At 46.4% G+C, this 27,564-nt stretch overlaps 1 protein-coding gene across 1 annotated transcript in view; it reads left to right on the plus strand.

The window, feature by feature from the left end:
• Positions 1-2,397: 2,397 nt before the first annotated feature.
• Positions 2,398-27,564, plus strand: part of GLT1D1 (glycosyltransferase 1 domain containing 1) — a 39,439-nt gene continuing 14,272 nt past the window's right edge. The window contains exons 1-6 of the mRNA XM_041488835.1: positions 2,398-2,465; positions 9,460-9,608; positions 11,544-11,649; positions 15,211-15,262; positions 18,359-18,395; positions 20,107-20,163. Coding sequence (XP_041344769.1) covers positions 2,398-2,465; positions 9,460-9,608; positions 11,544-11,649; positions 15,211-15,262; positions 18,359-18,395; positions 20,107-20,163 — 469 coding nt within the window. The remainder of the gene's footprint in view (positions 2,466-9,459; positions 9,609-11,543; positions 11,650-15,210; positions 15,263-18,358; positions 18,396-20,106; positions 20,164-27,564) is intronic.

A 27,564-nucleotide genomic window follows, 5' to 3' on the forward strand; every position in this document is an offset into this window, starting at 1 on the left:
ACACAGTACTGTCATATTAACTGTGATTGCAGTTTCTGAGGAGTTTAGTAATATTTTCAAAGTAATAAAGCACACTTTGTATTACTGTGTCTTATTTTCCTGTTTTAGACCCTCCATAATTTACCTTGGTGAGTGAGGTGAGATTTCTGTGTTGACCTATCCCACGACTGGTACAAACACCAACAATGTGAGCAGCAGTTGAAACGTACATTAAAATGTTACTTAACTCTTCAGGTGCAGAGATGTGGGTACTCATTAAAATTCACAAGTTGCTGTTAGAACACACACGTTCTCTCTGGAAGTACAACAGGAAGGAGGTTTTCATTTCCCTCCAAACAACACTTAGCTACAGTGTGTTTAAAACTTCGTTGTGATACATCCACGGCCCTTTCTGAGCCCACAGTGAGTGCAGCTGTGTCTCTGCAGGCATGCATGCATGCATGTCCATGTTCTCAAACACAATGCTGAACATCTCCAGGTTATTGTTTCAGTCAAAGCCTCTATAGCATAAAGCCAGAGTTACCAGAAATTGTGATAACATGTTAAGATCTCTTTGAATGTTTCCTTTATTTCCTCTTTATCTCTCAGACGACTGGTTGAGTTTCCTCATTTCTCACGGAGCTGGCTTTGTCTTACTTTAATGTTTGCATTTTTTCTCCTTTGTGTTGCACACTAAACGTGTTGGACAGCTTTGCTAACCCAAAACGTGGCTTTCTGAGCCGCAGGCAGATACCCTGCTGCAGGGTGCCCCTGCAGAGCCTCCAGTTTGGGGTACACAGGCTGCTCTGGGCACGCACTGCCAGAGCTGCTGGTGTGGCACACCTGGATGTGTCACCTGGACACCCTGGCACCAGCTGAAAGGCACCCGTGTGACACCTCCAGCTCTGTGACAGCTGAGGAGCCCAAATGTGCTCCCCACGGGCCGCTCCAAGGCTGGAGTCCTGGCCAGGCTGACAAAAGCCCTCCACATCTCAGCAGGAGTGGGATTTCATGCCAGAAACACTTCTAGAACGGTGACAAAACCATTCTAGAACCAATGGTTTGGTTCTGCCTACCCTTAGATTAGCATTTACTCCATTTTTAGCATTTCTGAAAAATGTGCTGCTCTTCAAGCTTGCAGCCAAAATTTTTAGTTCCACTGGAGTTTGAAGCGGTCTAAAGAATGTTGTAGTGAATCTAAGGAATAACTCAGTGAGATGCAGTTAACACAGCTCTGAGCATTGAGATTTGTTAGCAAAACATGAGCCTGCCTACCAAAATGTTTACAGTTTGCTAGAACCCACTCCAGTGTGTGTTTTTATCACTTCTGAACCCTCCATTTCAAAACACCTGTTAGCCTCAGAAATCCACACATTATTGGAAGAAGTACTGTTTCAAAAATAGATTAATTCAATGTTTCTCTGCATGTGGCGTATTTTTTCTCTGTCTACCTGACAGTGAAATTTGAACAATGAGGTGCTACGGGTTTTTGAAGACCACTTTTCTCTGTCTTCCCAGCCTTTGGAGAAGCTGGCATCTATGTGACCCCATGGTGAATTACATCAGGCAATCAGACCTGGTTATAAGCAAAAAAGTGAGTTTTCTGTCCGATCAGCCTCCTTCTCATCACCACCAACGTCCTGCACCTGTTCTCAATACTTTTACAAGATGTTGGAACACGTTCAGGTGCGTCTCTACCATCAGTCACCTGTTCCCTGTTCATCTCCCAGGGGACTCCCCACACTGGCCTCTCACTTTCCTGCCTGCTGCCCCACTCAGCTGTTCTGGCCATAATTTATCCCGAAGACTGACTTGCTGCTTTGGGATATCGTTTTCTTCATTGGGAGTTCACGCTTGTTCTTTTTTCTTCCCCGTTTTGTTGTATCTTTGGGTTCTGCCTGTTGCTGTGGTTTCATGCCTTTTCCCTGGTCTCACACACCTGTGGTTCCGCTTCGTTTTGTGACCTTCCTGATGCTGGGAGTGCTCTTTGACCATCCCATTGCCTTACTCTTCGGACTAGCACATTCCTCTGGCTGTTCTGGTGCTTGGCATCCTACCCACATTTAGATTTTTTCCTAACGGTGTTCCTGCACCGAGCACGAGGCACCCCCTGGGTGGCATCAGGAGGCAGAGGCTGTGATGCTGCCCTGGGGAGGCCTTTGGATTAACGTTCCCCGGCCGCGATCCGAGCAGGTCATCTCAGTGCCTGCGTGACGAGGGCACACGGCGCTGTCCAGAGGGCTGGGAAGGCATCCCGGTAGCCAGGTGCCCTGTGCCCGGGAGCGCCTGGCAAGGCCGGCCCATCCCCGCCCGGGTGGGTGGCTCGGGGCCGCGGCCGCTCCGGCCCCGCTCCGCAGCGCCGTTTCCGGGACCGCGGGCAGGTGAGGCGGCGGCGGCGGGCGGAGCGGAGCGGCCGCTATGAGGCTGCTGCTGCTGGCGTGTCTGCGGGCACAGACCGGCAACGCCACCACGGCCGCCAGGATCCGGTGAGTGCGGCGATGGGAAGGATGCGCTGCGCTCCGAGCCCGCCATGCGCGCCCGGCGCTGGCGCACGGCGGCGGCTCCACGGCCGCCAGGGCAGTGCCAGGGGCAGCAGGGCAGTGCCACGGGCAGCAGGGCAGTGCCGGGGCAGCAGGGAAGTGCCACGGGCAGCAGGGCAGTGCCAAGGGTGGCAGGGCAGTGCCATGGGCAGCAGGGCAGTGCCAGAGCTGCTCCGGCTGCGCCGTGCGCTCTCTGGGGATGCAGTGCTGGGAAATCACACGGGCGAACAGAACAGCAGAAATGCTCCTGATGTCCCCGTTTAGCTTTTTCTGTGACGTGGGAAAGGGACGTGGCTGAGAGCATTGCTGCTGGGGCTTCACTACGTGTCAGCTATTACAAAAATAAGTCACTATAAAAATGCAGCAATTTCCCCAATGGTTTCGTCCTCTTGAGGCCCAAAATAATGATTTGGTTTCAGCTTATCTTAAAGTTGTCTATAGTTTAGTTGTTCATCTTTGGATGAATCTCTCGGGATATTCTGCTATTACAAGTTTTCCCTGGCCTTGATCTGTGCATTATCTCAGATGTGATGTTATGCCTAGAAGCATCCTGAGATGTTAAGGTTTCACGCTGCTTGTGTCACACCAAGTGCAGCCTTAGACTTCTGCAGGGCTGCTCTGGTGTCTAAGGTGCTGGTAGGACCTATCTGCTGGTCCTGCCAGTCACCCAGGCACTGGGGATAGAAACTCCAGACAAGGCTGAAGGTTTTGCCATTATAAAACAATAAATGTTACTAAAATTTTGAGCCAAAACAAGTAAATTCTTTATGTGTGTGTGTATATATATATACATATATATATTTCTTTTTATGCCTGTATGTTCCAGCAAAGTTCCTGTGGCATTCTGCATTTCCTTTCGTGTCTTACCCTTTGCTCTCACTGGGTAGTACAAGGCTAGTTATTGTTGGGCACATCACTGCTCATCTTTCCTCTATAAGGTTATTTACCTTTACAAATTAAATATTTACTTACCTTTTTCTTCAATTCCACTTTGAGGGAAGTCAGACATACATTTAGACTGGAGCTGTTCGGAGTTAATCTAGTGGAAAGCAGTTTTGCATTGTTTCTAGTTAAAATAAGTCTGAATATGCCAGAAAAACAAACGCTGATATGTTATATCAAACTCTTTTAATTACAGATATTGCTAGTGAATATGTGAGGTACAGTGGCTGAGCACATCTCCAGTGCCCTGTGCCCAGCACAGCCACCCACTGCAGCATCCTGCTGCTGCCTGGGAGCTCCTCACACAATTGTGGGAATTCCTTACACAAAGTGTGGGAATTCCTCACACAAAGTGTGGGAATTCCTTACCCAAAGTGTGGGAATTCCTTATCCAAAGTGTGGGAATTCCTCACACAAAGTGTGGGAATTCCTCACACAAAGTGTGGGAATTCCTCACACAAAGTGTGGGAATTCCTTACACAAAGTGTGGGAATTCCTCACACAAAATGTAGGAATTCCTTATCCAAAGTGTAGGAATTCCTTACACAAAGTGGACCCTGCTTTCTCAGGCCCACAGACCTTCAAACAGCAAGAAAATAATGAAAGATAAATTTAATTCACGTTCACCATAAAGCTGGGCAAAGGATTCCAGCAGAAGAAGTTTGAGAGTAACTTGTGTCGTGTTCAGTTCCTCTCTTATCACCTGCTGTAAATGATATTTATTGAAATAATATAAATGAGCCTTCGGGGAAAGAAAATTCTGATCAGGGAAAAAGTAAAGAGTATTAGCTAGCAATGAAGTCCATCTTCCAGACTAAAAGGGTAGGCAGGTCATCACTAAAACATCCTGTGCAGATATTTCTATCCAATACTGGTTTTCTTAAGAGTTTATGCTGTTAAAAAACCCCACAAAACCTCTGTGTGTGGCCAAAGGCTTGGCTGTGTCACTTCTAACACTAATCTGCCACACCTGAGTTTGTGTGCACGTGGTAAACTCTGTGTCATGTATGTTAATGCACATAAAATACATATTCCAATTAATATTTGCCCTCAGCTGTGGCTGTGTGCGTGCTTAGGGAGTTTTGTTCATTTTTTTAAAAATGTTGAACTTTTGGTTAAATATAAATGAAACAATGACGTTGGCTCCGGGTTGAACACTTGCCAGCACAGATTAATTTTATGGCTTAATATCACAGTGTGTGCTCTGTTTATGGTATTACAGCTCTTCCAATAACTGCTTCATCTTTTCATAAATAAGATCCTCATTTCCTGAGTTTAAAGTAAGCGGTGACAAAGGTACCAGAATCTAATTTGGCTAAAAATCAACTTGCTAAAACAAGTGGTATAATGAATGTGCTGTGGGCTTTCTTCCTATTGGTGTGCATCATCTTTAATCACCTTAAAAAACATGAGCAATGAATAAATACAGCACTCAGCAAAAGTCTGTGCTTAGGCTGCCATTGTTCACCCTTAGAAATGAGATCAAAGAGGCTGTCAAGGAAGAAAAGAAATTACTCTTCCCTGCCCCTTGAAATGTTTTGTTCATCTTTTGTTACTTGGGAGTAAGGAGGAATAGAAATCTGGAATTAATAGGTTAATTAGAAAGATTTAGATTAACTGTTTTGCCAATATGTAAATGTTTTTGGAGAGGGAGAAATTGTTTTGGCTCTCATTAACTGGCCAGTTGAGACAGCCATTCTGTAAATCTCCAGGTAATCAGCTGCAAGAGAATTAAAACCACAAATCCAACGGTGCTTATCATTCCTCTGGACAATTGGTTTTGAGCTTAGACATTTACTGGAGTAATTCAGTAATCCAAACGTTTCTGCTATTTTGTTTTACCCTGTGTGCCAGTGTTGGAATCCCACAGGGGAACACTCCCAGGGCAGGGGATCCTCCTGTCCTCAGGGCAGCTGTGGGAGCTCCTGCACCTCCCTGCTGGGGCATCCCTGCTGGGACATCCCTGCCCAGGCTGGGACATCCTGCTGGGACATCCCTGCTGGCTGTGTGGCCATTCCCAGAGCAGGGACCTTCAGGCCAGCTGTTGATCTGCACCTTGGCATGAGATCCATCGCTGACAGGGGCTGCCCTCAGTAGCACCAGGCTTGCACTGCAAGAACTGTTTGTGACACGGGTTTAAGCTTTGCAGAGTTCTTTGCTCCTTCCAAAGCTCAGTTACTGACTTCAGAACACAGAGACAGGAGGAGCTGGTCCCCATCCTCGCTCACATTTTCAATTTCTGTGGGTCACAGTGAACTTTATTCATCGTTCACTCATGCCAATGCAATTTCTCTGTGTTGCTTCAAGGAGAAGCTTGGGAGGGAAATGAAGCGAAGGACATGTTGTTTTAACAATTCTGAAAAAATAAGATCATTTACAAAGAAAACAGGAGATCAGGCAGGGTTTCAACTCGTGTAATTTGATGAGCTTCAGTGGGAATTGTGAGTATTCAGGTCTGGCCAAGTTTCTGAGAGGCAGTGGGACGACTCTGCTCCCTTAACAAGCTCTGAATTGTGCCATATACATTTAACAGTAGTTGGTGCACAGCTGCTGTGCAGAACAGACAGCTGAGGGAAAGAGATAATTAATATTTTTGGATGAAGCCTATTTTGTGCCATTCAAGAAGTGTCAGTGTATCCACCTACCAGGAGCTTTTTGGAAATCAAACATTCTTTGTCTACAAGTAATTCCATTAAATCGGTATCAGTTGAAATTTAGAACGTAAATGTTTCTGAAAGGAAGACATCACTGAAAACAGAGCAAGTTTCACAGCCATGATACCTTAGAAATAAGCACACTTTTAACTCCTGTGCCTTCTCATCAGCCAGGCTGTGTTTGCAACTCTAAAACTGTTTCCTTAAATGCAAACCTGTGAACTGCAGATTCATGCTGAAGGAGGGGAGACTGCTAGCCAGGAGAAGTGAGAAGCAGTGATCAATTATGTAGGGAATAAAAAATTAAACATTGTAAAACATCGCTTGGTGTTTCATAGATGAGTTGGAGAAAAATGTTTTTTGTATAGAAATCTCAAAGTGAAGATGTGTCAGAAAAGGTTTGTACCTTTTAGCAAGGTCTCTGCACACAGTGGAGATCCAGAGAACACTCTTGAAAGTTTCACTTACAAGCTTTGTGATTTCCAAAGAATAGAAAAAATGTACCAAAAAAGAGAGAAATTAATTTCCTGAATGCTGAAATGAGAGGGACTGGGAAATACTTTGTCCAATACTCAGGTGTGTATAAATATCAGAGTAAGCAGTGGCAGTATAATGTACTTCTAAAAATGCTCTTCCACATTTATTGAATGGCTGGACTTCCCCCTGATGCTTTCTGCTGAGAAAAACACCCGAAATCTGGGAGCTGACAGCTCAACTCCACTTTAGAAATGTTATTTCCCCAAGTCATGGCATTGGCTTCCACGAGAGTTTCAGCAGAAGGGAAGAATGTGGCAAGGCCAGTTCTAGATCCCAGCAACATGCAGGGTTTGTTGGGACACTTGGGAATTATCTCCTGTATTAAGAGCTGTGATAGAGAGAAAATGTAGCCTCGAGATTTGGCATTTCCAGTGTTGTCTTCGATCCCCAGACTGCGGGAGCTGGGTTAATTTTTATTTCTCATTCACGAGGCATTTGTTCATGAAATGGCAGAATAACGTGGACAGGCGTTTGCCAGGAGCAGGAGAGATCTGGGTGATGTGTCCCCTCTGCCTTGCCTTCCTCCAGGGACATCTGGGGCTTCACTCACAGATCAGCCTTCCCAAAAAAATCCCCTGCAGTAACTTTGCAGCACTCCCTGATCGTGTTCCTTGGTAACAGCATATGTGTGAAAATCAGTCTGCTTTTTTTGGCTGTAAGGATGAAAAGCCATTTAGAAAATATGAAAATAACGCTGTAAATTTCAGCACTTAAATGCTACCCAATAACTCAGTTCTACACACGTGTATTTGCATAGATGCATCATTTGAGGGTTGTGATTAATGATCTCAAACCCAATGGAATGTTTAGGGGCTCAAGGCCTCTTTAAATCTGGGAATTTGAATTATTCTGGGAAGATTTGCTTATTTTTCCTTCTAAAGATGTCTGCAAATATTTTTACGTGCTCCTGAGTAGAATAAAAATCTGTTAAAAAACAAAGAATGGGAGTTGTAGAGGTAATGCACAATCTCTGAGCCTTGGAACACTTGAGGGAGTCCCTCTCTGTTTCCTGCAGAAGCAGCTGTCGTTCCCCAGGGAGGCTGGAGCTCTGGAAAATGTGCAGGAGAAGCAGTCATCCCTGCTCTATTTCAAAAAAAAACCCACTTTGGATTGGAATTACTGGCTGAGTTTCTTGATTCCTGATGTCCCGAGAGAGTTATTTTCAAATGAATTGTAATATGCAAACATATTGCTTGTACATGATAGTGATTTATGGTAATTGGAATACTGATGGGAGAAAAAAATCCTTTCAGACCATTTAATGAGCACCTGTGAAATTACGGAGTGCACGCAGGAGCATCCCAAGGATTTGCCCAGGAGATTTTCCCTCCACAGCTGGGAGATTTGGGCATCAGTGCTGTGATACAAATGGAGAGCCTCTTTCAGGAGCAAGGCAGGTGCTTGGAACCAGCTCCTGGGGCAGCTGCTGGGAGGAATTGCTCAGCAGCATCAGTAAGGAGCTTAAAATGTGGCTGTGTTTTATTATTTATTAGCATTTACCATAATCGATTGGTCTTGTTTCGAACAGTGGAATGAAAGGGGTTTCTTTTTGGGTTTTCTTTTTAGGAACAAACCCAGCGCCATATGTTGTGCCACGGAGCTCTGTCTGACACATGCTAGCACGTTCCTTCCACGGCCTCCAGGCATTTCACAGCACTTTTAGCACCAGTTTCTGCAGGATGACTAACTTCTGCAGGACAGAAAATCACATTTCTTGGGAGGCTGTGCAATAGTGAGGAAATGAAAGCTGACATGATCCAGGCAGTCAATGAGCTAGCAGGATTTTAATGCCAGCACAATTAACACACAATGAGAAATCAATCAGCTGCCACAATACGGGATAAGCAGAGAAGGTTCTTGTGGTGAGTTTGTGATCCTGGCAATGCAAACTCCTTGTCAGCAGACACAATTTGCTGCTGTGTGGCTCTGGCTGATGTTCCTGGGAGCATTGACAGCTGGTTCTGGTGTCAGGGGAGGAGTGAGGCTGTCTGTAATCAATCAATCAATCAATCAATCAATCCTTGGCTGCCTTTGCAGCAGTGTTTTCATGTGAGAACCTCTGCATGTAAAGGTGATGGCTAAGCTGACTGGCAGGGGTTTGTTGCTGGATTTGTTGTTTTTTTCTTTTTGGAACTGAGATTTTTAAAGCAGGCTGTGAAGGTGTTTGTGTAATTGTGTATTTGCTTATACTTCAATTATCCTTTGCCTGGTTCATAAATGGGTGAGCTGAGACAAGAAGCAATTAAACCCACCATCAAACAGAAGGGGAACTCATTTCAGCTCTCTGGCTTTCTTGATGCATTCATTTTTGATGTTCTGCATTTTTAGTGGCATTGACTAGCTGGACATGTTTGTGCTTTCTTCACTTGTGTCCTGTCTGCAGAACAAGGGGCTGAGAATCTCTGAGAGCGAGGTCTGACACAAAAATTCTGACACAAAAATTCTGACACCTGCCTTCAAAAGGAGGGTTTCAGATAATAAGTTGAGTCAGGAAGGGTCCTGGGCTTGCTTCATTTTATCTGGTTTTTGGAAGCTGTGTTGCTCAGGCTTGGCCCATGCAGGGTTACCTTGCTTGGAAGCGTGCCTGTGGCTTCACAGTGGTGAAGATAACAAATGTCTTCCAGGAAAAAAAAAAAAAACCAGCCTTGTGAACAGCTCCTGGTTGCTTGAACAAAGACGGCATCAAGTTGGAAGTCAGAGCAAAGTTTAAGGAAAAACGTTTTGATTAAGTTAGCTTTGTACACTGGTGTGCCTATAACACTAATAGTGACTTCTTTATTCTTTTTCTGTTTGTTCCCATGATGAAGGAATCATCTACATGCTGCAGGTCACATCTGTGTCCTTAAAGATGCTTTCATGTATGAAAGTCCAGCTGAAGTAGCAAACCTGACCTCCTCAGACAAGTTTGATGCAGCCCTGGCCATTCACCTCTATAAAGCAGGCAGACTGCTGCAAGGTAATCCTCCTTCTGCTTTGCAATAAAAATACCTGCCAGGAAAGTCCTGCCAGGGAAGAGAGTGAATCCTCACTGTCACAAATGGCTGGAAATGTGTAAACCCACAGAGAATATCCTCACTCTGTTTATCCACTTCAGCAAACGTTCAGAAATGCTAAAAACCCCTCTCAATGGGAGATCTGATAGAGAGCTAAATAAATGTACTTTTAAACCACATAGTGCTTCTGATAATTAAGTACTTTAAGTCCATCAGGATGAGAGCATTACATTAACATCAGGATCCTTTCAGCAAATGTGTTCTTTCAGAGGACAATGGCTTGGCTGAGTAGAGCTGGGCTCAAATGGAAGAAAGCAGGGAGGCTAATTTGATTTTTCTGCTCAAAAATGAGTCAGGGTTTTCCGACGTGAAATGCCATTCCTGTCAGCTAAACTGTCGGAGACAGGATGTTATCAGACAAATAATAAAATCCTCTATTCTCTCTAGCCACGTGGAACCAGGTTTCAGCCTGCCACTAATGATACACTGGAAGCACTGGGAATTACAGGAATTACAGGCAGGCACCTGCTGGAACTGCAAGTGTGCATCCTGAGCTGGGAGCTGGGAGTGTCACAGGAACCTGGGGGCTGGAACGGAGCTCTGGAATTCCCACTGCTGCCAGGGCCACTTCTGCTCCCTGGCTGGGGCTTCAGCAGTGCCCCCCTTTGTCCTGGGATTGCAGACAGCCTGAGCTGTGCTGTCTGCCCTGCCCGGGTTTCTTGTGTTCCAGAGGGGCTCTGATTTCAGCAGGGACCTGAAACACAAATACAAAATAAGTCTGTGAAATGGGCTGTGCTCACACAGGGGTTAAGGCTTGCTGGAACACAGAGATGAGTGGTTTTGTGACAAGAGCTTGAATTGGTTTGGAGGAGGCTTATGGAAAGTCTGAGCACTGTCTTTTTTGGGTTTTTTTTTGGGGGGGATTTTTGCTGAGGAACAAAGGATAAAGTTGAATTTTAACTGTTTATTGGAGTAAGATTTTACTGCAGTTTAACTTCCATGGCAATGCCTGAATGCTGTTGCTGTTACCTTTTCAAAGTCCCAAGTGACCTGTAAAGCCTGACACTTCACAAAACCCCAGGAATTTAAATAAATCAGTTACACTGTTCTAAATGTATCTGCAGTGACTGAAAGAAAAAGAAACCAAAAATCTCTGAAGGGCAGGACAGTGATAGTAAGATTGCTGAGGTGATTAAAGTGTAAAGGTTATTGCAGACTTCTGGGAGGAAAAAAGGGATTCAGAGAACATTCCTGGAATGTTTAGAGTCCTGGAACATTTAGAAATTTAGAGATTGCACTACCAGTGCTGCCACACTATTGATCTGTTTGGTCTCCTCCTGGAAATTCTGTTTACAGGATCAACACACGTACTGGATGACATAATAATTATTCACTTCTAAATTTATTGAAGAGGCAGTGAATGTTTTATGTGGTGTTGCAGACAGCCTGTCTCTGGGAGATCAGAGGCAGTGGGGCTGAGATAGTGCACATTAATTCCCTCCACCTGCAAACATTAGAGTAGAACATCAACAAATGCCAAGGAAATTCTCCAAGTAGCCAGGATGGTAATTAGTCTTTCATTCTTTTTGCTTGCTCTCTCATTTTAGTAATGAGGAAATTAGCAATGCTAATAAATCCTGATCTCACAGCTCACTTAACTTTCACACACAAATGTGAAATCTATGGTGCATTTTCTATCTTTATCAACAAACTTTGTTTCCCATTTGGTTTGGTGTCCTGTCAAAGTGCATAGTTATTGCGTGGGGTGCTAAAAAAATTAAAATTCAGGTTTCCTTTTCAAAGAGTTTTGCTCAGATTGGTGATTCATTGTTATCAATGTCCTTTTTCACGCCTGGTCATTACGTGGACACACTGGCCAAGTTGTCATTGCTTTGCAGGGAGCAGAATTCCTTTTGGAGTCATCTTTGGTGGGACAGATGTCAATGAAGATGTGAAATGTAAAGAGAAACGCCAGGTAATGGGAGCAGTGCTGGAGAAAGCCAGGTGAGAGCAGGGCTGAAGGTGTCTGACAGGAAATTGCATTTTGGTGGGGCAGATCTGTTGGGAAGTTTTCCATCCTCACTGGGAGCCACTGGAGGGTGTGCAGGCCAGCAGGCAGAGGCTGGGCTGCCTGAAATCCTTGTGGTCTTTAATGTTATTTGTGGTTCAGTGGTGGAAGTGCAGCAGTTTGATCAGAAAATGCAGCCTGTGTGCAGCCTGCTTGTTTTGGGTTTCCCTGCTCCTCACACACAGCTTGTTGACAGAATGCCTGCTTGAAAAGTGGATCCCTCTGGCACAAGCAGATTTTTTTCTTTTATTCTTTTATTTTTTTCCCCTGCTAATTTGATCCTGTCCCTGGCCCCATGAGCAAAGAAACAGAGACGGAAAAAAAGCCTTTAAGCAAATTTTCTCAGTTTTTAGGGGAAATGACAGGGGAGTGTTTTCAGGTGTTTTAAGTCTGGAAAGCTCTCATGACATGCCAGTGTAGTCATCAAACGTAGACCAAGAACTGATCATAAACCAGAGGAAATTACTAAAACTAACAAGACTTCTGAGCATGCTTCATAGTTTCAACATCCCCAGCAAAGAAGTTTTCTCCTGACTGATCCAAAGGTTTGTTGACTTCAGCAGTGTTTGCTCACGGCCGTGGTGGGGGAGGAAACCTTTTTGTTGTTGCAGACCCAGAGCAGGATGGGTTTTGGGCAGGCAGGATCTGTCTCCTGGTTCAGCCTTGCTGATACCACTCTATTTCCCAGCTGTTATTGGCTCACTGAACGCTGGCAGAGATGTGCTGCTCTGTCTGTAATCCCCTATAAAATGTGGTAAGTAAACAGATTTTAAAGGCAGCACTTAATCACACTCATTGAAAAATCATTAGGGCATGTTCTTGTGTCTCAGTGTGGCTTGGAGCTGAAAGCAACTTAAGGTTCCACTCAGGAAAAAATTTATGTACTTGTTTACTTTTGTTATCAAATAATCAGAAGTTGTTCTTTAAACAGGTCTGAAGGAAAGGAAAAAGATACCTAATGTGTCAGATGGATTTCTGCAGTGTGCAAAATGAGAAATACATAGAAACAATCTCTGTGTCCATTTGATCCATCTCTGTTTAAAATATCTTCTGTCACCAATACAGCTAATACAAAAACTGCTTTACTGAATGTTTTCTGATGGTGTTGAGTTGGGAACCTGAGGTATGCCTTAATAGCTTGAATTATCTATGTTATTTCAAAATGTATCACGACATCCCTGTGCAGTTTACAATATTGTCTCTGCTACAGGAAAAGCATCTCATTTTTCTGGGGGTTGTTCTGGATGTACCTCTTCTCCAGTAGCATCACTGGTGTTATTCATTGCAGAGTTATTAAAAGAAACATTGATTTTTTTTTCCTTTATTGATTGCAGGGCTCTAAGCAGAAAGCATCATGAATTGTAGATTACTTGTCCAGTACAATATCCCACCACATTCCATAAAACAAACTATTGAACACTGTCGAGCCTTATGAGTGTTTCATTTTTAATCAAATCCCTCTAAATGCTGCTTGTACCCCTCTAGGGTATTTTTTTTTTCCTATTGAACAGTATTTTGTAGACTTAGAAGTGACATCTTTTTATGCTTGTTAATGTGATGTATTGAAAGGATAATTGCAGAACGTGGGGAGGGAGCACGTGCAACTTGACAAAGCAAGCATTTGCAGGGGCTTTAATAACCTTAAAGCTGTCAGGCTGTGTGTGTGACACTCATTGGGGGGCAGATCCTGCAAAACAAATGTAGGGGAACAAGGTTTGCTTCAACAAGCAAGAGTAGGAGCTATAATTCAGCATTTATGGGAATTCTAATTAATGGTTGTGGTGATTGTGACATGATCAAATTGTGACACCACATCTCCAGTGGAGAAGCTCTGTCCTGTGGTGCTTTATCTGGGACCTTTAAGGTGTCAGAGGCTTGGCCCAGGACAGAAACATTTCAGAAACCACATGAAAAAGAAGCACTGACCCATCAGTGGGGTGTGTGATAACCTCTCTTTTACATTCAATGTCTCCACAAGGAGGTAAAGCAGTTTTGCTCAGCAGAAGTGTCTGGTGTGAAGGAGCCATTCAAACATTGTTTTGCACAGGACTGAGGGGCTCCAGAAATGGCCCCATTTGTGGCTCCACTGAAGTTCCATTTCAGAGCATCCAAACCTGTGTTTGTGCTCCAGGACAATTTACAACTTCATTTAAAATCCAGCCTGTCCTTGGGATCTCCCCTGAGCAGGGCTCTTCACTAACTCTGCAGGAAAACATCTCCCACAGCTTCTGTTTCACCCAGCTCCACTCAGGGTAACCTGGCTGTCCATGTGTTTGGAAATCACCTTTTCCTGGGACAGCCAGGAATGGGAACTGCTCCTGTCACACTGCCCGGGGCTCTGCTGTCCCTGCAGGGCTGCCCAGGGACAGCCCAGCACTCCTTCCCAGGCTTTGTGACTCCTGAAGCTGTGAGAAGCCCAGGAGAGGTCTGAAATCCCCATCTGAATTAGGGTTTGTCACTCCTGAAGCTGTGGAACCCCGGGAGAGGTCTGAAATCCCCATCTGAATTAGGCTTTGTGACTCCTGAAGCTGTGGAACCCCAGGAGAGGTCTGAAATCCCCATCTGAATTAGGGTTTGTCACTCCTGAAGCTGTGAGAAGCCCAGGAGAGGTCTGAAATCCCCATCTGAATTAGGGTTTGTCACTCCTGAAGCTGTGGGAACCCTGGGGGATAAGGTGGTCTTCCAGGGTGCCAGGAAGTGGGAAAAGATGAGAATCTTGACTCCATGTTTCAGAAGGCTGATTTATTATATTATGATATATATTATACTAAAATGCTATATGAAAACTATACTAAAAGAATAGAGAGAAAAGGATTTATCAGAAGGCTGGGAAGGACAGGAATGATAACAAAAGCTCGTGACTCTCAGAGTCCAATACAGCTGCATCTTTGGTTGGTTATTAAGTAGAAATAATTCACATGGAGCAATGGAAGATGCCCCTGTTGGTGAACAATGCCCAGAGCACATCCCACAGCCATCAGACTGTTAATTGTTTACATTCCTTTTCTGAGGCTTCTCAGCCAGAATAGGAGAAAAACCCTAGCAAAGGATTTTTTGTGAAATATCATGGCTACAGGGCGAGGTCTGAAGCGTGCATGTGGATGGCACTGGGGTGCAGACAGTGGCCCTGGGGGTGCCCCAGCCCAGCCTGGCAGCAGGGGCAGCTCAAAGGCTCCTGCAGTGGGCAGGGGCAGCAGAGCCAGGCTCCTGCTGCAGCTGTGGCTTTCCCTGACAGCTGTCCCTGGTGTTTGGGGTTCCTCTCTGGGGAATCCTCACTTCACCTTCCCCAGAGCTCTGGGTGCAAAGCCTCGGGAGCTGCTGCTGGTTTAAGCAGGGTTTCTGCTGGAGCGAGGGGAAAGCCAGCTTTCTGTCCTTCAGCTGGATCAGCTTTGTAAGCCTCTGATCTTAGTTCTTATCAAGGTTTTTTTTTCTGAAGTACTCTTCCTGTTTAAACACTTTAAGCAGATGATCCCAACTATTTTTGTGCCTTTAACCAGGTTTGCAGTGGCTTTCACCGTGGAAATGAAGGAGCTGGCAGCAGCAGAGTGGGTATGTTTGTGGGATGGGGATGCTTACTGTGTTACAGACATGCATGCTCTGAAATGTGCCCTAAATAGTGTGGAGAACTGCAGTAATCTGCATTGTTCCCAGCCCTGCTTGTCCTTTCAGAGACAGCATTTCGTGCTGGTGAACAGCCAGAGCTCTGCCGTTGAAAGCTGGGTTATTGTAGAGAGTGTGGAGCGCTTTAGGAAATGTTTCTCTGTAACATTTAAATCATTTGTTGTTACCGAGTCTCTCCTGATGCCAAATTGTTTCTTTTGGCATCATTCACTAAACTTTACATTGACAAAATTCCTCCAGACAGCATTAGTTACAATACAGAATTTAGAAATATAACTTGAAAATGCTTGTTTTGTCAACCTGGAAATAGAATGAAGTTCTTAGGGTGAGCTGCAGGGGTAAATTAGATTTTGTGTGCTGAACTGCAGATCAGTGAGGGTGAGCAGGACCCATTTGGGGTGAAACCAGCAAGGCAGGACCCCCCTCCTGCAGGGAGGTGTTGGCTCCCCTCACCTCGCCCTGGGGAGCACCAGCTGCAGCTGACAATTAATGCAAGGAGTTGAAACAAAGTGCCTGGCACCTCTTCAGTTCTAGCTTGCATCGTGGTGTAACCATTAATGCACTCTTGCCTCAGAAATAATCACTGAGAGTGGAGCTTGCACAGCCCAGCAGGAGGATGTACAACCCCTTATTTCAGCATTAATTGATTTTAAAATCTGTTTGCATTAAGAGGATACGTGAGCAGACATGGGATTTGGTATTTTATTTTACAAATGTGATTTGGTTTTAATAGTTACCACAATGAACCTCACGATGGGTAAAAGGGAAAGGGCACAGCTTCTGTCAGAGATATGAAGCAAGAAAAGGACAAAAGTAACAGAGTGTAAGGCGAAGAAACAAAACTGAGCTTTGAAATGCTTTCAGAATCAGCACCCCAAATGCTTTTAAGTGCCAGGCTTTGATGCTACCTGAGCACTTTTGCCTGGGGCCCGTGGGACTGATGCCGTGCTGTGGGGTGCGTGGCAGGCAGGGAGCTGGGGCAGACCTGCCCCATCCCAAATTCAATCCAGCTGCTGCTGGGCCCAGCTGCTGAGGCTTCGAGCTGCTGCTCTCTGGGAAGGCTCAGAGCAGCTCTGCTTGCAGGCAGGGAGGAGCAGGAGCACATCCTTCCACCGCAGCTCCGGGGAAATTCGTGGTTTTTATGAATTATCTCGCTCTGCTCTGAACTGCCCTGCTCCTGCAGTGGGGCTTCCTTAGTTCAGGTTGCCACCTGAGAATTTACACTGCAAACAGGCAACCCACTGCACTGCACCCAAAGGCTGTCTCTTCAACAAATTCTCTTCTGTTTCATTGGGTAAATTACCCTTAATTGTGAAGTAATCCAGCCCTTGTAACCATCTGTACTCTGGGTGGGTTTGAAGCACTGTAAAGGATCTCGTGCTTGTGGTCAGTGTTTTGTTGCAGGAGCATAAAACTGGAGCAGAAGAATTGCCTGAGCCACTTTTATCAGCATTCAATTTCATTTTGCATTCTGCTCATCCCATTTAAAATAAAGAGCACAAGAGAAAACGGATCAGTGAGCACATCCCTGGGCCCTGTCCCAGTGCTCTGGGTTTCCTTTTGGAACCTCCAGGCTGGATTTGCTCCCCTGAGCCCTCTGGGGTCCTGCAGGGCAGGAGCAAAGCTGCTGAACCTGAATTCTTGTGAAACTTGGTGTTTTCGGGGTGCGTGACCCCTGCTTTCCCCCTCCTTTTTGCAGTTTTTCTCTGTTTTGCTCACTTTCTCTGCAGAGTTAACTCTGGAGCTGCCTCAGCTCGCAGTGCTGTCCCATTGCTTGCAGGGGGTTTTTAGAATTTTAGCATTTTTGTCATGCTGGCTAATTCAAAATGTTAGTGAGAGAAGGTCCGCTGTTAAGTGATAAAATGATGTAATGACGGGTTAAACTATTTTTAGTGTTTTTTAATCCTTTGAACACAAAAGCTCAAGGAAGCTGAAGTCCATGGAATATCCCCAGGCTCCCAGTGTAGCACAGAGTTGTTTCTTTCTCCCCCACTTCATTGCCATGTGGATTTGCTGCTTTTTTGTGCAATTTTGGTGACACTGTTCACCCTGATTCTCAGCAACCACCTCCTTCCCATCTGTGAGCTGCTTGGAGATGACTTTTTAAGTGTCCTCTTTTCTCCCAGTTTCTTTCCCCAGTTCATTTTTAGTAACTGCAGTGCCTGGGCAGGGGACTGAGGGCAGCCACAAAGGAACAACAGGGAAAACCAAAATCTCTGCAATTTAAAAAAACAAAAAATCACTTCTGTGGCTTCCTATTTCGTGAGCTGACTGGTTCAAGAATTGAAGTTTGTTTCTGAATTGATTTTCTCTTCATTTAAAAAAAAAAAAATGTATTCCACAAATCCATAGTTGGAGTTATAGGAAGATATTGAAATAGGAAATTGCTTCTTTAATCACCTAAATTAAATAACAGCACTTCAGGAGTGATTTTGGAGTGTGGTAATTATCTCTTTTACTACAGCTATTTTAAGGTAATTTACTTTGCAATTTTTGTTTGTGAAGGTTCTGCAATAGCTACCAGGCACCAGTTTTCCAGTCTAGGCAAGCCTTTATATTTGACAGCAGTTTCTGAAACTGATATGTTTATAAATTGTATTATGCATAAATATAAACTGGATTTTCAAAACCAGCCTTCCAAGACCCGCAGCTTTTTGGGAACTGGAGCTGATTTTCAGCTAGACAGCTGAGATTTGTTTTATTCCAGAAAAACAGGGTCATGATCATAAGAAAGGATAGAGAGACGAACTAAAAAATTAATATTTGTACTAACTTGGCAATTGTGTTTATTGCAAAATTGATTCATTGGTACTGTAAATGGACACGGTAAATATAAATGACATTGTTGCCCTTTGGAGTTATTTAATGTATCTAATAGTAAGTTTTGATTTTTAATAGTCAAAAGAAAGTCACACTGACATGTGTTTTGTTGCTCTTTATTGTGTTTTTGGGGTTTTTTTGAAGATTGAGCAGATATTTTTACGTTGAACTCAGAAAGTTTTTTTCCTCTCCTTCTCTTTAAAGCCAGACGCCAGGAAGAAAATCTATGTCCAAAGTCAAGGTGAGACTTTGAGATCCTGCTGGATCCATCCCGTTTCTGACATTCCTGTGGCTGCTGCCTCCAGCTGTGTGCCCTGGGCTGGGCTGAGCTGAGCTGGACTGGGCTGGGCTGGGCTGGGCTGAGCTGAGCTGAGCTGAGCTGAGCTGAGCTGAGCTGAGCTGAGCTGAGCTGAGCTGAGCTGAGCTGAGCTGAGCTGAGCTGAGCTGAGCTGAGCTGAGCTGAGCTGAGCTGAGCTGAGCTGAGCTGAGCTGAGCTGAGCTGAGCTGAGCTGAGCTGAGCTGAGCTGAGCTGAGCTGAGCTGAGCTGAGCTGAGCTGAGCTGAGCTGAGCTGAGCTGAGCTGAGCTGAGCTGAGCTGAGCTGAGCTGAGCTGAGCTGAGCTGAGCTGAGCTGAGCTGAGCTGAGCTGAGCTGAGCTGAGCTGAGCTGAGCTGAGCTGAGCTGAGCTGAGCTGAGCTGAGCTGAGCTGAGCTGAGCTGAGCTGAGCTGAGCTGAGCTGAGCTGAGCTGAGCTGAGCTGAGCTGAGCTGAGCTGAGCTGAGCTGAGCTGAGCTGAGCTGAGCTGAGCTGAGCTGAGCTGAGCTGAGCTGAGCTGAGCTGAGCTGAGCTGAGCTGAGCTGAGCTGAGCTGAGCTGAGCTGAGCTGAGCTGAGCTGAGCTGAGCTGAGCTGGGCTCTGCTGGGCTGGGCTGGGCTCTGTTCCCCAGTGCCATTACCTGGGCACAGTTCCAGCCCTGCTCCCCTGAGCTGAGCTGGGCTGAGCTGGGCTCTGCTGAGCTGGGCTGGGCTCTGTTCCCCAGTGCCATTACCTGGGCTCAGTTCCAGCCCCTCTCCCCATGCTCGGCGCTTTCCCAGTTCCCCACTGCCTGCAGCAGGAGGCTGAAGGCCACGCTGGGGGCAGCTCTGGGATTGCCCCAGGGGCTCACAAGGCTCCAGGGTGGGCAGTTCTTTTCGGGAGCCCCAAATTCCTTTGAATGCTCCGGGGTGAGCTCCCCACCCATGAGAGCCACACAGCCCACCCGAGGTACATCACTGAGTCCAGGGAGCACAGCTCGCTATTTTAGGTGTGATCACTTCATTTCCCAATTTATTTAATTAAAAATAACTCTCTGTGGATTCCAAAACTCATTCCGTTTTGTGTATTTCACTTTCAAAGAAGGTAACATTCTTTTCCAGCCTGTGCTGTTGAAATAACTCATTGTGAAGTCTGTTCAGCCCATGTTTAGTTTATATTTAAGGCTCTTGAGGGGTAATAGTTAAATAAGTGATTAACTAAATTAATAAAATAGTTTCCTCATTAAAATAATTAATCTTTAGCATAAGGAAAAACAAGTACATTAATATTCAGGACAGATTAATATTTAATTTGTGTATAAATCTAATTTACTTCCTTTAATGTTGAGGGCTCTGTGTCCCAGCTGCCCTGGATCTCTTTTGCTCCCTCAGGTGATGTTATCCTGGGTGTAGTTTTAGATTTTTTAAGTTTAGCAGGGTTGTGTTGCTGAAGAAGTTCAATGGGTGGTTGTACAGAATTTCCCAGTGAATTCCAGCCTGCTGTCTGTGGAAGGAGCCTGGCATTGCTGGGTGGGGAGGGCTGCAGAGGGGATTCGGGGTGCCTGGCAGAAATATTGCTTTTTTGGACTTCCAGAAGCCTTCAGGAGCCACAGCTCGGCCATCCAGGGCACATTTAACATGGGGCTCTCTTTTTTTTACACAGGAATTAAGACTACACCCAGTGAAACATTTGACTGGTCCAGATTTCTACAAAATGCAGGTAAAACTCATTTCCCCCCTTTATTTACTGTGTTTGTTCCTGACAGGCGTCAAGGATGAAAGAAACTTAGAGTTCAATTATGCAATAAAGTGCTTTAATTGCATGGGAAATGGCAGAATATCCATCAGATGAGCCTGGACCATCCAGCAGCCAGAGTGGCTCTGAATTCTGCTCTGGCAGGGTGAGCTGCACCAGGAGTGCTCCCAGGCTGGGGCAGAGTCCCTGGAGCAGCCCAGCAGAGCCCCTGACCCTTATCCTGTCCCAGCTGGGGCAGTGTCCCTGCAGCTCCATGAGCAGCCCCAGCAGGGCCAAATGGTCAAATACTGGAATCATCTGCCCAGGGAGGTGGTGGAGTCACCATCCCTGGATGTGTTTAAAAAAAGACTGGATGTGGCACTTGGTGCCATGACCTAGTTGAGGTGTTAGAACATGGGTTGGACTCGATGATCTTAAAGGTCCCTTCCAACCTAGAAATTCTGTGATTCTGTGATTCTGTGAGCTCTATCCTGTCCCAGCTGGGGCAGTGTCCCTGGAGGAGCCCAGCAGAGCCCCTGACCCTTATCCTGTCCCAGCTGGGGCAGTGTCCCTGCAGCTCCATGAGCAGCCCAGCAGAGCCCCTGACCCTTATCCTGTCCCAGCTGGGGCAGTGTCCCTGCAGCAGCCCAGCAGGGTCCCTGACCCTTATCCTGTCCCAGACTGGGGCAGTGTCCCTGGAGCAGCCCAGCAGAGCCCCTGACCCTCATCCTGTCCCAGCTGGGGCTCCTGCAGCCCTCAGAGGGGAGAGGAGCTGCCTTTGGCTCTCTGGGCTGCAGCTGCAGCTCTGCTGCCACCAGAGCAGGGCCAGGGCAGGCAGGTGCCCTGATCCTGATCCTGGCAGTCTTTAACCACCCCATCTCTCCCCAAAAAGGTGATTTACAGGCACCTCAGCCCGGTGACAACGCTCCAGTGTGGCGTTCAGCAGCCTGCTCTGCGGCAGAGCTGCTCCTGTGCTGCAGGGAACCCTCAGCACCCGGGGGCTTCCTCCCTTCAGGAGCTGTGTGCCTTTAGCCAGAGCCAGCTGAATCTGAGCATCCTGGGGTTGGTGTGTGCTCAGTAAATCACAGCCCACAGTAAAGCACTGTGCCACTAAGATTAATAATTTTCTGAAGTGAGATGGTTTGTCACTTGCTAGCACGGCCTTAGTGTTGATTTGATCTCTTGTCCATTTGGTGATTAAATGAGCAGTCAGCAGATTGAGGAGGGGGAAGCTCCTCCTGAAGTGAATTTCTAATGTATTAGAGACAGTTTTTTGCCTAATGTGTGCTAATGCAAAAGTGCAAAATAATTCATAATGCACATGGAAAGCAAAGTAAAATGTGACTCTAACATCTGTGCCTTATTATTTAATAACTTGAAAACTGGCATCAGATTATTCAGTATTGTTTTTATGACTGTTTCATCTCATTTATCTTCTCTGCCTGGTGCCTCTGTCCATCTCTGGTGGCAGCCTACAATTTCCACTTCTCTTAATATTGCACAGGGACTCAGGCTTTTGGCTGTACCTTTGTGCTTTCCAGGGACTAATTAGGGGTTCTCAGTGAATTGCTTTTTTCTGGGCATTCGCAGTTGCAAAGTGTTTAAAATTCCACTAAACTTGGAGCAATCAGGAGAAAACCCTGAGCACCAGGAGGCAGTTTGGCTCAGAGGGATGGGATTTTGGCAGTGTGGGCTTGCACAGTGTGCACCTGGAGAGACGCTGAGCTTTAATGCAGAGGGAGCTGCCCAGAATCCTCCAGCTCATGGCATTTGTGGTTCCTTTAAAGACTTTTTTCATGAAGTTCTGTTCCTTGTTTAAAGGCACTTGATGGTTTTTTTGAGGAGAAATATTTCTCCTTGCCTGTATCTTTAGCAGAACCCTTGAGCATTTGTCAAATTCAGGATTCCCAGGGAGCAGCTCACGCCCTGCAGTGCAGGTTTGAGTGCAGCTGAGGCACCTCTGCTAAACACCCTTGGTGTTCAGGGTGCTGTTCTCTCTAATGAAACTGGCTCTTCAGAGTGCTTCCAGACTTTCCTCCACAGAACAGATTTCCTATGAACATTCTCTGTACTGATGTTTTTTTCCAGTCAGAGATTTGCTCACTGTAAAGATGACACCAATACATGAACAGCCTCTTTAAATCAATGTCATGGCTTCAAAAAGAATTTAGTGGTAGCTTTAGGTGAGTGGCAGAATGCACCAAATGCACTTTATGGTGGGAGACTTCCAGCCCCCAAATCTGAGTGGTGCTAAACCAAACTCTGAGGAATGCCAGCTCTGTGTGCACTGCCTTTGATAGTTGGGGTGCCAATGCAAACAGCAATTGCCTGGCACAAATGGAAGCAGTGCTGTGAAAGGTTTTTGCTGTTATCATTATTATGGTGCAGCACAATCTCAGTACCAGAATCATGGAATTGAGATTTTTTCACAGTCTCAGCAGCAGACCTGGGAGCTGCAGAGGTGATGGTGTGGGGTTATTGCTGTCTCCTAGCTGCAGAAGCTCCAGGGACTGGCTAGCCAGCATTCACTGGCTAAATCTACAAAAAAAGGGGCTTTTAGAGTTAATTTGCATTGTGGTTTACAGTCAGCTAACAGTTTGTGTGCTGTGGATGAGAGACTGGGCAGCAGTGGCACAGCAGCAAGCTGAAGCAGGTTTCAGCTTCAGGAACACAACACCTTCAGCCTGCTTGGGCTCAGCCTGGTTTTGGAAGGTTTGCTGCCTGTGTCACCTGCAGGTCAGAGCAGATGATCAGACTGTTTTTGTCTGACCTTGCATTGCAGGGATCTACGTGCAGCACAATCCCTTTGGTGTTAGCAATGTTAGAATTGCTATCTATAGACCTGGGAGAGTCAGGGGAAGTTCAGCCTTGTGCTGGAAACACTGACAGAAAATGACAAGGCCGTTTAAGAAAATGAGAAACCTGAGGCTGATCTTGTCCAGCAGCTCAGGGCTGGGGCACAGCAGCTTCTGATCAGCCAGGCCTGAAGTCATCAGAGCAGGATGAAAAGCTGCTTTTGATGGCAGTGCAGTGGGGCTGAGACCAGACCCCAACAAACACCATGTGATGAGAAGATGCAGATAACTCACAAAGCCTGCTCTAACAGACTGAGAAATCTTTGTTCAGCCAACAGCCAGGACTCAAAGCTGCTCCCATGGTGGTGTGGAGCCACAGGGTCATCACATGCTTATTGCACCAGCAAATAAAACATGCAATATGTTTTATTTATATGCTTTTGTAGTTGGATTTTTCAGCTCTCCTGTCATTTCTGCTTCGTGGCAGGGCTGTTCTCTGAGCTTGAGAAGTTGACTTCACCTGCCGTGGCACAGGCAGGGTTTACAGAGGCATTAGATTTTCCTGAAGCTATGCTGGAAGGAGAGACCCACAGAAATAAAACTGAACAGTAAAAGTTTGTGCACTTACACAGCTGAGTGTAGTAAAAGGTGTATGATAGAGCAATAAACCGAGTCCCCAAACTGATCTGGAAGTGCAGAGCTTTTCTGTTGTCTGATCTGTTAGAAATAATGAGAAACGGGAGAGAAGAATTGATTGAGAATTTTGCAGTCTAATTTTTCTGGGTTAGTAGCCTGTCCCTGGAAGTTCACAGGTCCATTTAACTCTGTGTCCTCCCCAGCAGAGACTCCCAGTGGGCTCTGAAGGCAGGGTGAGCCCTGGGATGGAGCTCTGCCTGCACTGCCCTCCCTGCAGGGAGCAGACTGCTCTGGGGAGGGACACAGCCCGGGAGGGAATGCTTGAATAAATTCAGAATTGTGTGAGTGATCTGTTTGAGGGGACAGGAGCTGGGCTCCTGCAGGTCTGGGCTGTCAGCAGAGCTGGGGCAGGAGCTGCTGCTGCAGGGGCTGCTCTGAGCCCTGGGCTCTGCAGCACAAACACAAACACAAACCCAAACCCAACCCCAGGGGCTGCAGGAGCTCGTGGAAGGATTTCCTCAGTGTGCAGGGAGATGAACTTCACAAAGGCCATGAACTGGAAGGGTTGCAGTATCAAAGATGGGTGCTGCAGCTGGACAAATTTATCTGTTTCCTGCTCAAGAAAATGAAATCATTGTCTTAAAGACTGAAAGCTCAGCCATAAACCTGTGGGTTTCCTTTCCAAGGACTGCAGGCAATGCTGTCAGGTGCTCAGGAGGTGGATAAATGGAAGATTTTCAAAAGACCTGCTGTGGTTCAAAGTGACCAGGAAAGAAAATAAGGTTATTTCCCCTCACCATCTCATCATGGCTTAGGTTTTGTTTCTGAACAAAGCCAGAAATGGATGAATAATCCTAAATAATATGGACTTGGTGTTGTTCTCTGAAAGTCTGCAGAGCACAACAGTGAACTTGAAATCAGGGCTTGGAAAACTAATTTTTAAGTCTTCTTTACCTCTCAGCAAGCTAATGCTTGGTATTACTCATTCACTTCCAGGCCTGCAGCCTTCAGTAAGATTAAAGATTTGCAGTAATACATTTATTTTTATTGTGCACCTATGACTGCTGCATTTTTTTTTCCTGCTAGTACCTGGAGGGATGGAGTTAAATGAATCTGCACTTCCAAAATCTCTTTAGATAACACTTGTACTTATTCCTGCCTTTCTTAGAAAAGCAGTGTCCCTGCTGAAGCTGCAGAAATGATTCAGGCTTTTGTGTTTGCTGCCTGTGCTGGTGTTTTGCTGGGCAGGTTTTTATAATGGCCCAAGGTGGAGTGTCACAGTGTCAGAGCCTGTTCTCTGCAGGGCAGCAGGGGATGGCCTCAAGGGGAGGGGATGGCCTCAGGTTGTGCTAGGGGGGATCAGATTGGGGATCAGGAAAACTTCTTCTCCCTCAGGGGTGTCAGGAGTGGCACAGCTGCCCAGGGCAGGGGTGGCTTGGGGTGCCTGGAGGGGTTTGGAGGTGAGTGGTGGCCTTGGCTGGGCTGGTGGAGGTGGAGGGCTTTTCCTGCCTGGATGGTTCCCTGCTGCTGTGGTCACACTGAAATACTTGCTGTGGTGAGCAGCTGCACTGTGCAATGCCCTCCTGATTTCCACTTGGAATGTCCCCATTCCCTCCTCTGCCTTGCACTGAAGGTTTTCCACCTTTAATGGTCTCCATTCTCTCATTCTGCCTTGCACTGAAGGCCTGAGAGCAGGGGAGCAGAAGCCAAAGGCAGTGCCACTGGTTCATGGCAGCCCACCTGAGTGGCTGGGGAAGGCTGGATGGACAAGGCAAGGTCTGACAGCTTTCCCTGGCCATGCCCTGCCTCACTCCTGAGGAGCAGTGCCATGCCATGCCCTAGCCAGCAGCCGTGGTGCCAGGCTCGGTGCCCAGAGCTGGGTGCCCAGAGCTGGGTGCCCCCTGAGCTGCCAGGGTTTCAGCAGCACACAGCCCTCTGCTCCTCCACCAGCAGCACTGTGGCAGCCCCAGGCTCCCTGCAGCTCCTGTGTCACTGCCCCTGCTCCTGGGGACACCCACAGAGGACAGCAGTGACATTTCAGTGCTCCCCTGCCCTGCTGTGGCCAGAGTGCAGCTGTTTGTCAGAGATAAAGGCAGCAGAGCCCAGCCTGACAGAGCCTGACAGGTTTGTGTGCAGCAGCATCTCTGACTGACTCCAAACAATTATTATTGCACTGACAGAGATGCTAATTACAGTGCCAGGGCTTGACTTGCATTCAGTGCAGAGTGAATCTTCAAGGATGGTGGAAAACACAAAGCATGCAGTCTTTTTTTAATTTTATTTTTTAATTGCCAGGGTTGATGTACAAATCCTTCCATTTTGTGTTTCTTGTCAAGCAAACAGGAAGATACACGAGGGAAGAGCTAATGAAGCACAGTGTGCTGTTGGAAATCTGCTTTTGTAGCACTAGCAGAAATGGGGAGGAAGAGACTCAAGCATTTTTTGTTATTTGGGTGTTTGCCTGCCATTCAAACAGGACAGTGGCACAGGGAATGTACTAAAAGAGAAAATCACTTGAGGGTGCCACACTGATGTGTTTCCATTTCACAATCACACCAGGTGATAAGATCTAATAGTATTACCTCTGCAAAAGGCACAGGGATAGCAAAAATTCACATACTGCAGTCTTGTTTAAGCTGAAGGAAAAAGCAAAAAGGTCTTTTTCAAAGGGCAGTTTTCAGCCAGCTGTGGCTGTGGTGGGATGCAGCCCTTGCACCTCAGTGTCCTGGGAGGACAGAGGTGCTGGAATTGCTGCTTTCAGGGACAGATGGCTTTTGGTGGGTGGAGAAAGCACCAGGTGGGAAATCAGAGCTGCAGAGCTCCAACAAAACTAACTCCAAGTTTTGTTTCTAAACAGCCAGAGCTCAGCATCAATAAGTGTTGAGTCCATAACTTAAAATGGGTGTTTGTGCCTTGGGGGGTAGCTGCAGTGCAGTCTGAGTTGTGGTGACACTTTTTGGCAGTTTGTTTGTGTGAGTTTGTCACAAATGAAAGCACTGCTGCAGGTCTGTGCCCACCCAGTCCCAAGGGCCACTGCTCCAGAGGAATGGCTTCTCCAACCCAAATGTTTGGGTGTTATCAACTGCAAATGATTTATTGGTCCAATGACCAGTAAAGTGTTATTTACCAAGTCCCTGCAGCCACTTCTGGCACCTCAGGGCTGTTTAAGTTGGATGGAACAGACTCAGTAGGAACCCTGTGACAGGGGGAGTTTCAATGCTCCTGAACTGGACTGAATTTTCAAAGCAGATTTGTGCCCTGCAGCCAGAGCCCTGCTGTGGCCCCACGGTGTCCCTGGTGTCCCCAGAGAGCTGGCAGAGCTGCCTGGGGCTGGCACTCGCTGTCCCCAGGAGCTCCCCAGGGGCTGAGCTGAGGGACACCAGGCTCCTTTGTTCAGTGTGGACCCTTCGAGCCCTCTAGTGTTTATTGCTGCGGGTTGTCACTGCTGTTCATCAGCAGCTTTTGACTTGTGCTGTGTTATCAGAAGACGTTTTAGCAGAGCTCATCCCGGGCTGAGCCTGTCCAGAGTGTCCAGGTCCTGCTCCAAGTGCAATGTCCCACAGCACACCTCCCTGTCCTGCCAGAGCTGCCACTCCTGAGCTGCTGCTCTGTCTGTCCAAGAGACTTTCCATGGGAAAAGCTCCCGTGTTGAGGTTTTTCCCCCCAAGTTATTTTTCATCTGTGTTTTAGCAGTAAGTGCAAAATAAGTGCTGTGCAATAATTCCATTTCTAGTTATCTGCTCTGTAGCAGTGCTGGCATGCAGGGTTGAGAACCCTGGGACATTCCCTGGTCTTTAACTACAAAAAGTGTCAGATCAGGAGCTGAGACCTGCACTGATTAACCAAATCTCATATCTGGAAATAGGTGCTGAGTTATTAGATGGATGCAAAGTTCTTTTTAGGATAAAACCATTGAGAGCCACCTGGAGCTGCTCAGCTGCCAGGGCCCAAAGCT

The sequence above is a fragment of the Pyrgilauda ruficollis genome, unplaced genomic scaffold, assembly GCF_017590135.1.
Source record: "Pyrgilauda ruficollis isolate IOZ18807 unplaced genomic scaffold, ASM1759013v1 scaffold9, whole genome shotgun sequence".
NCBI lineage: Eukaryota > Metazoa > Chordata > Aves > Passeriformes > Passeridae > Pyrgilauda > Pyrgilauda ruficollis.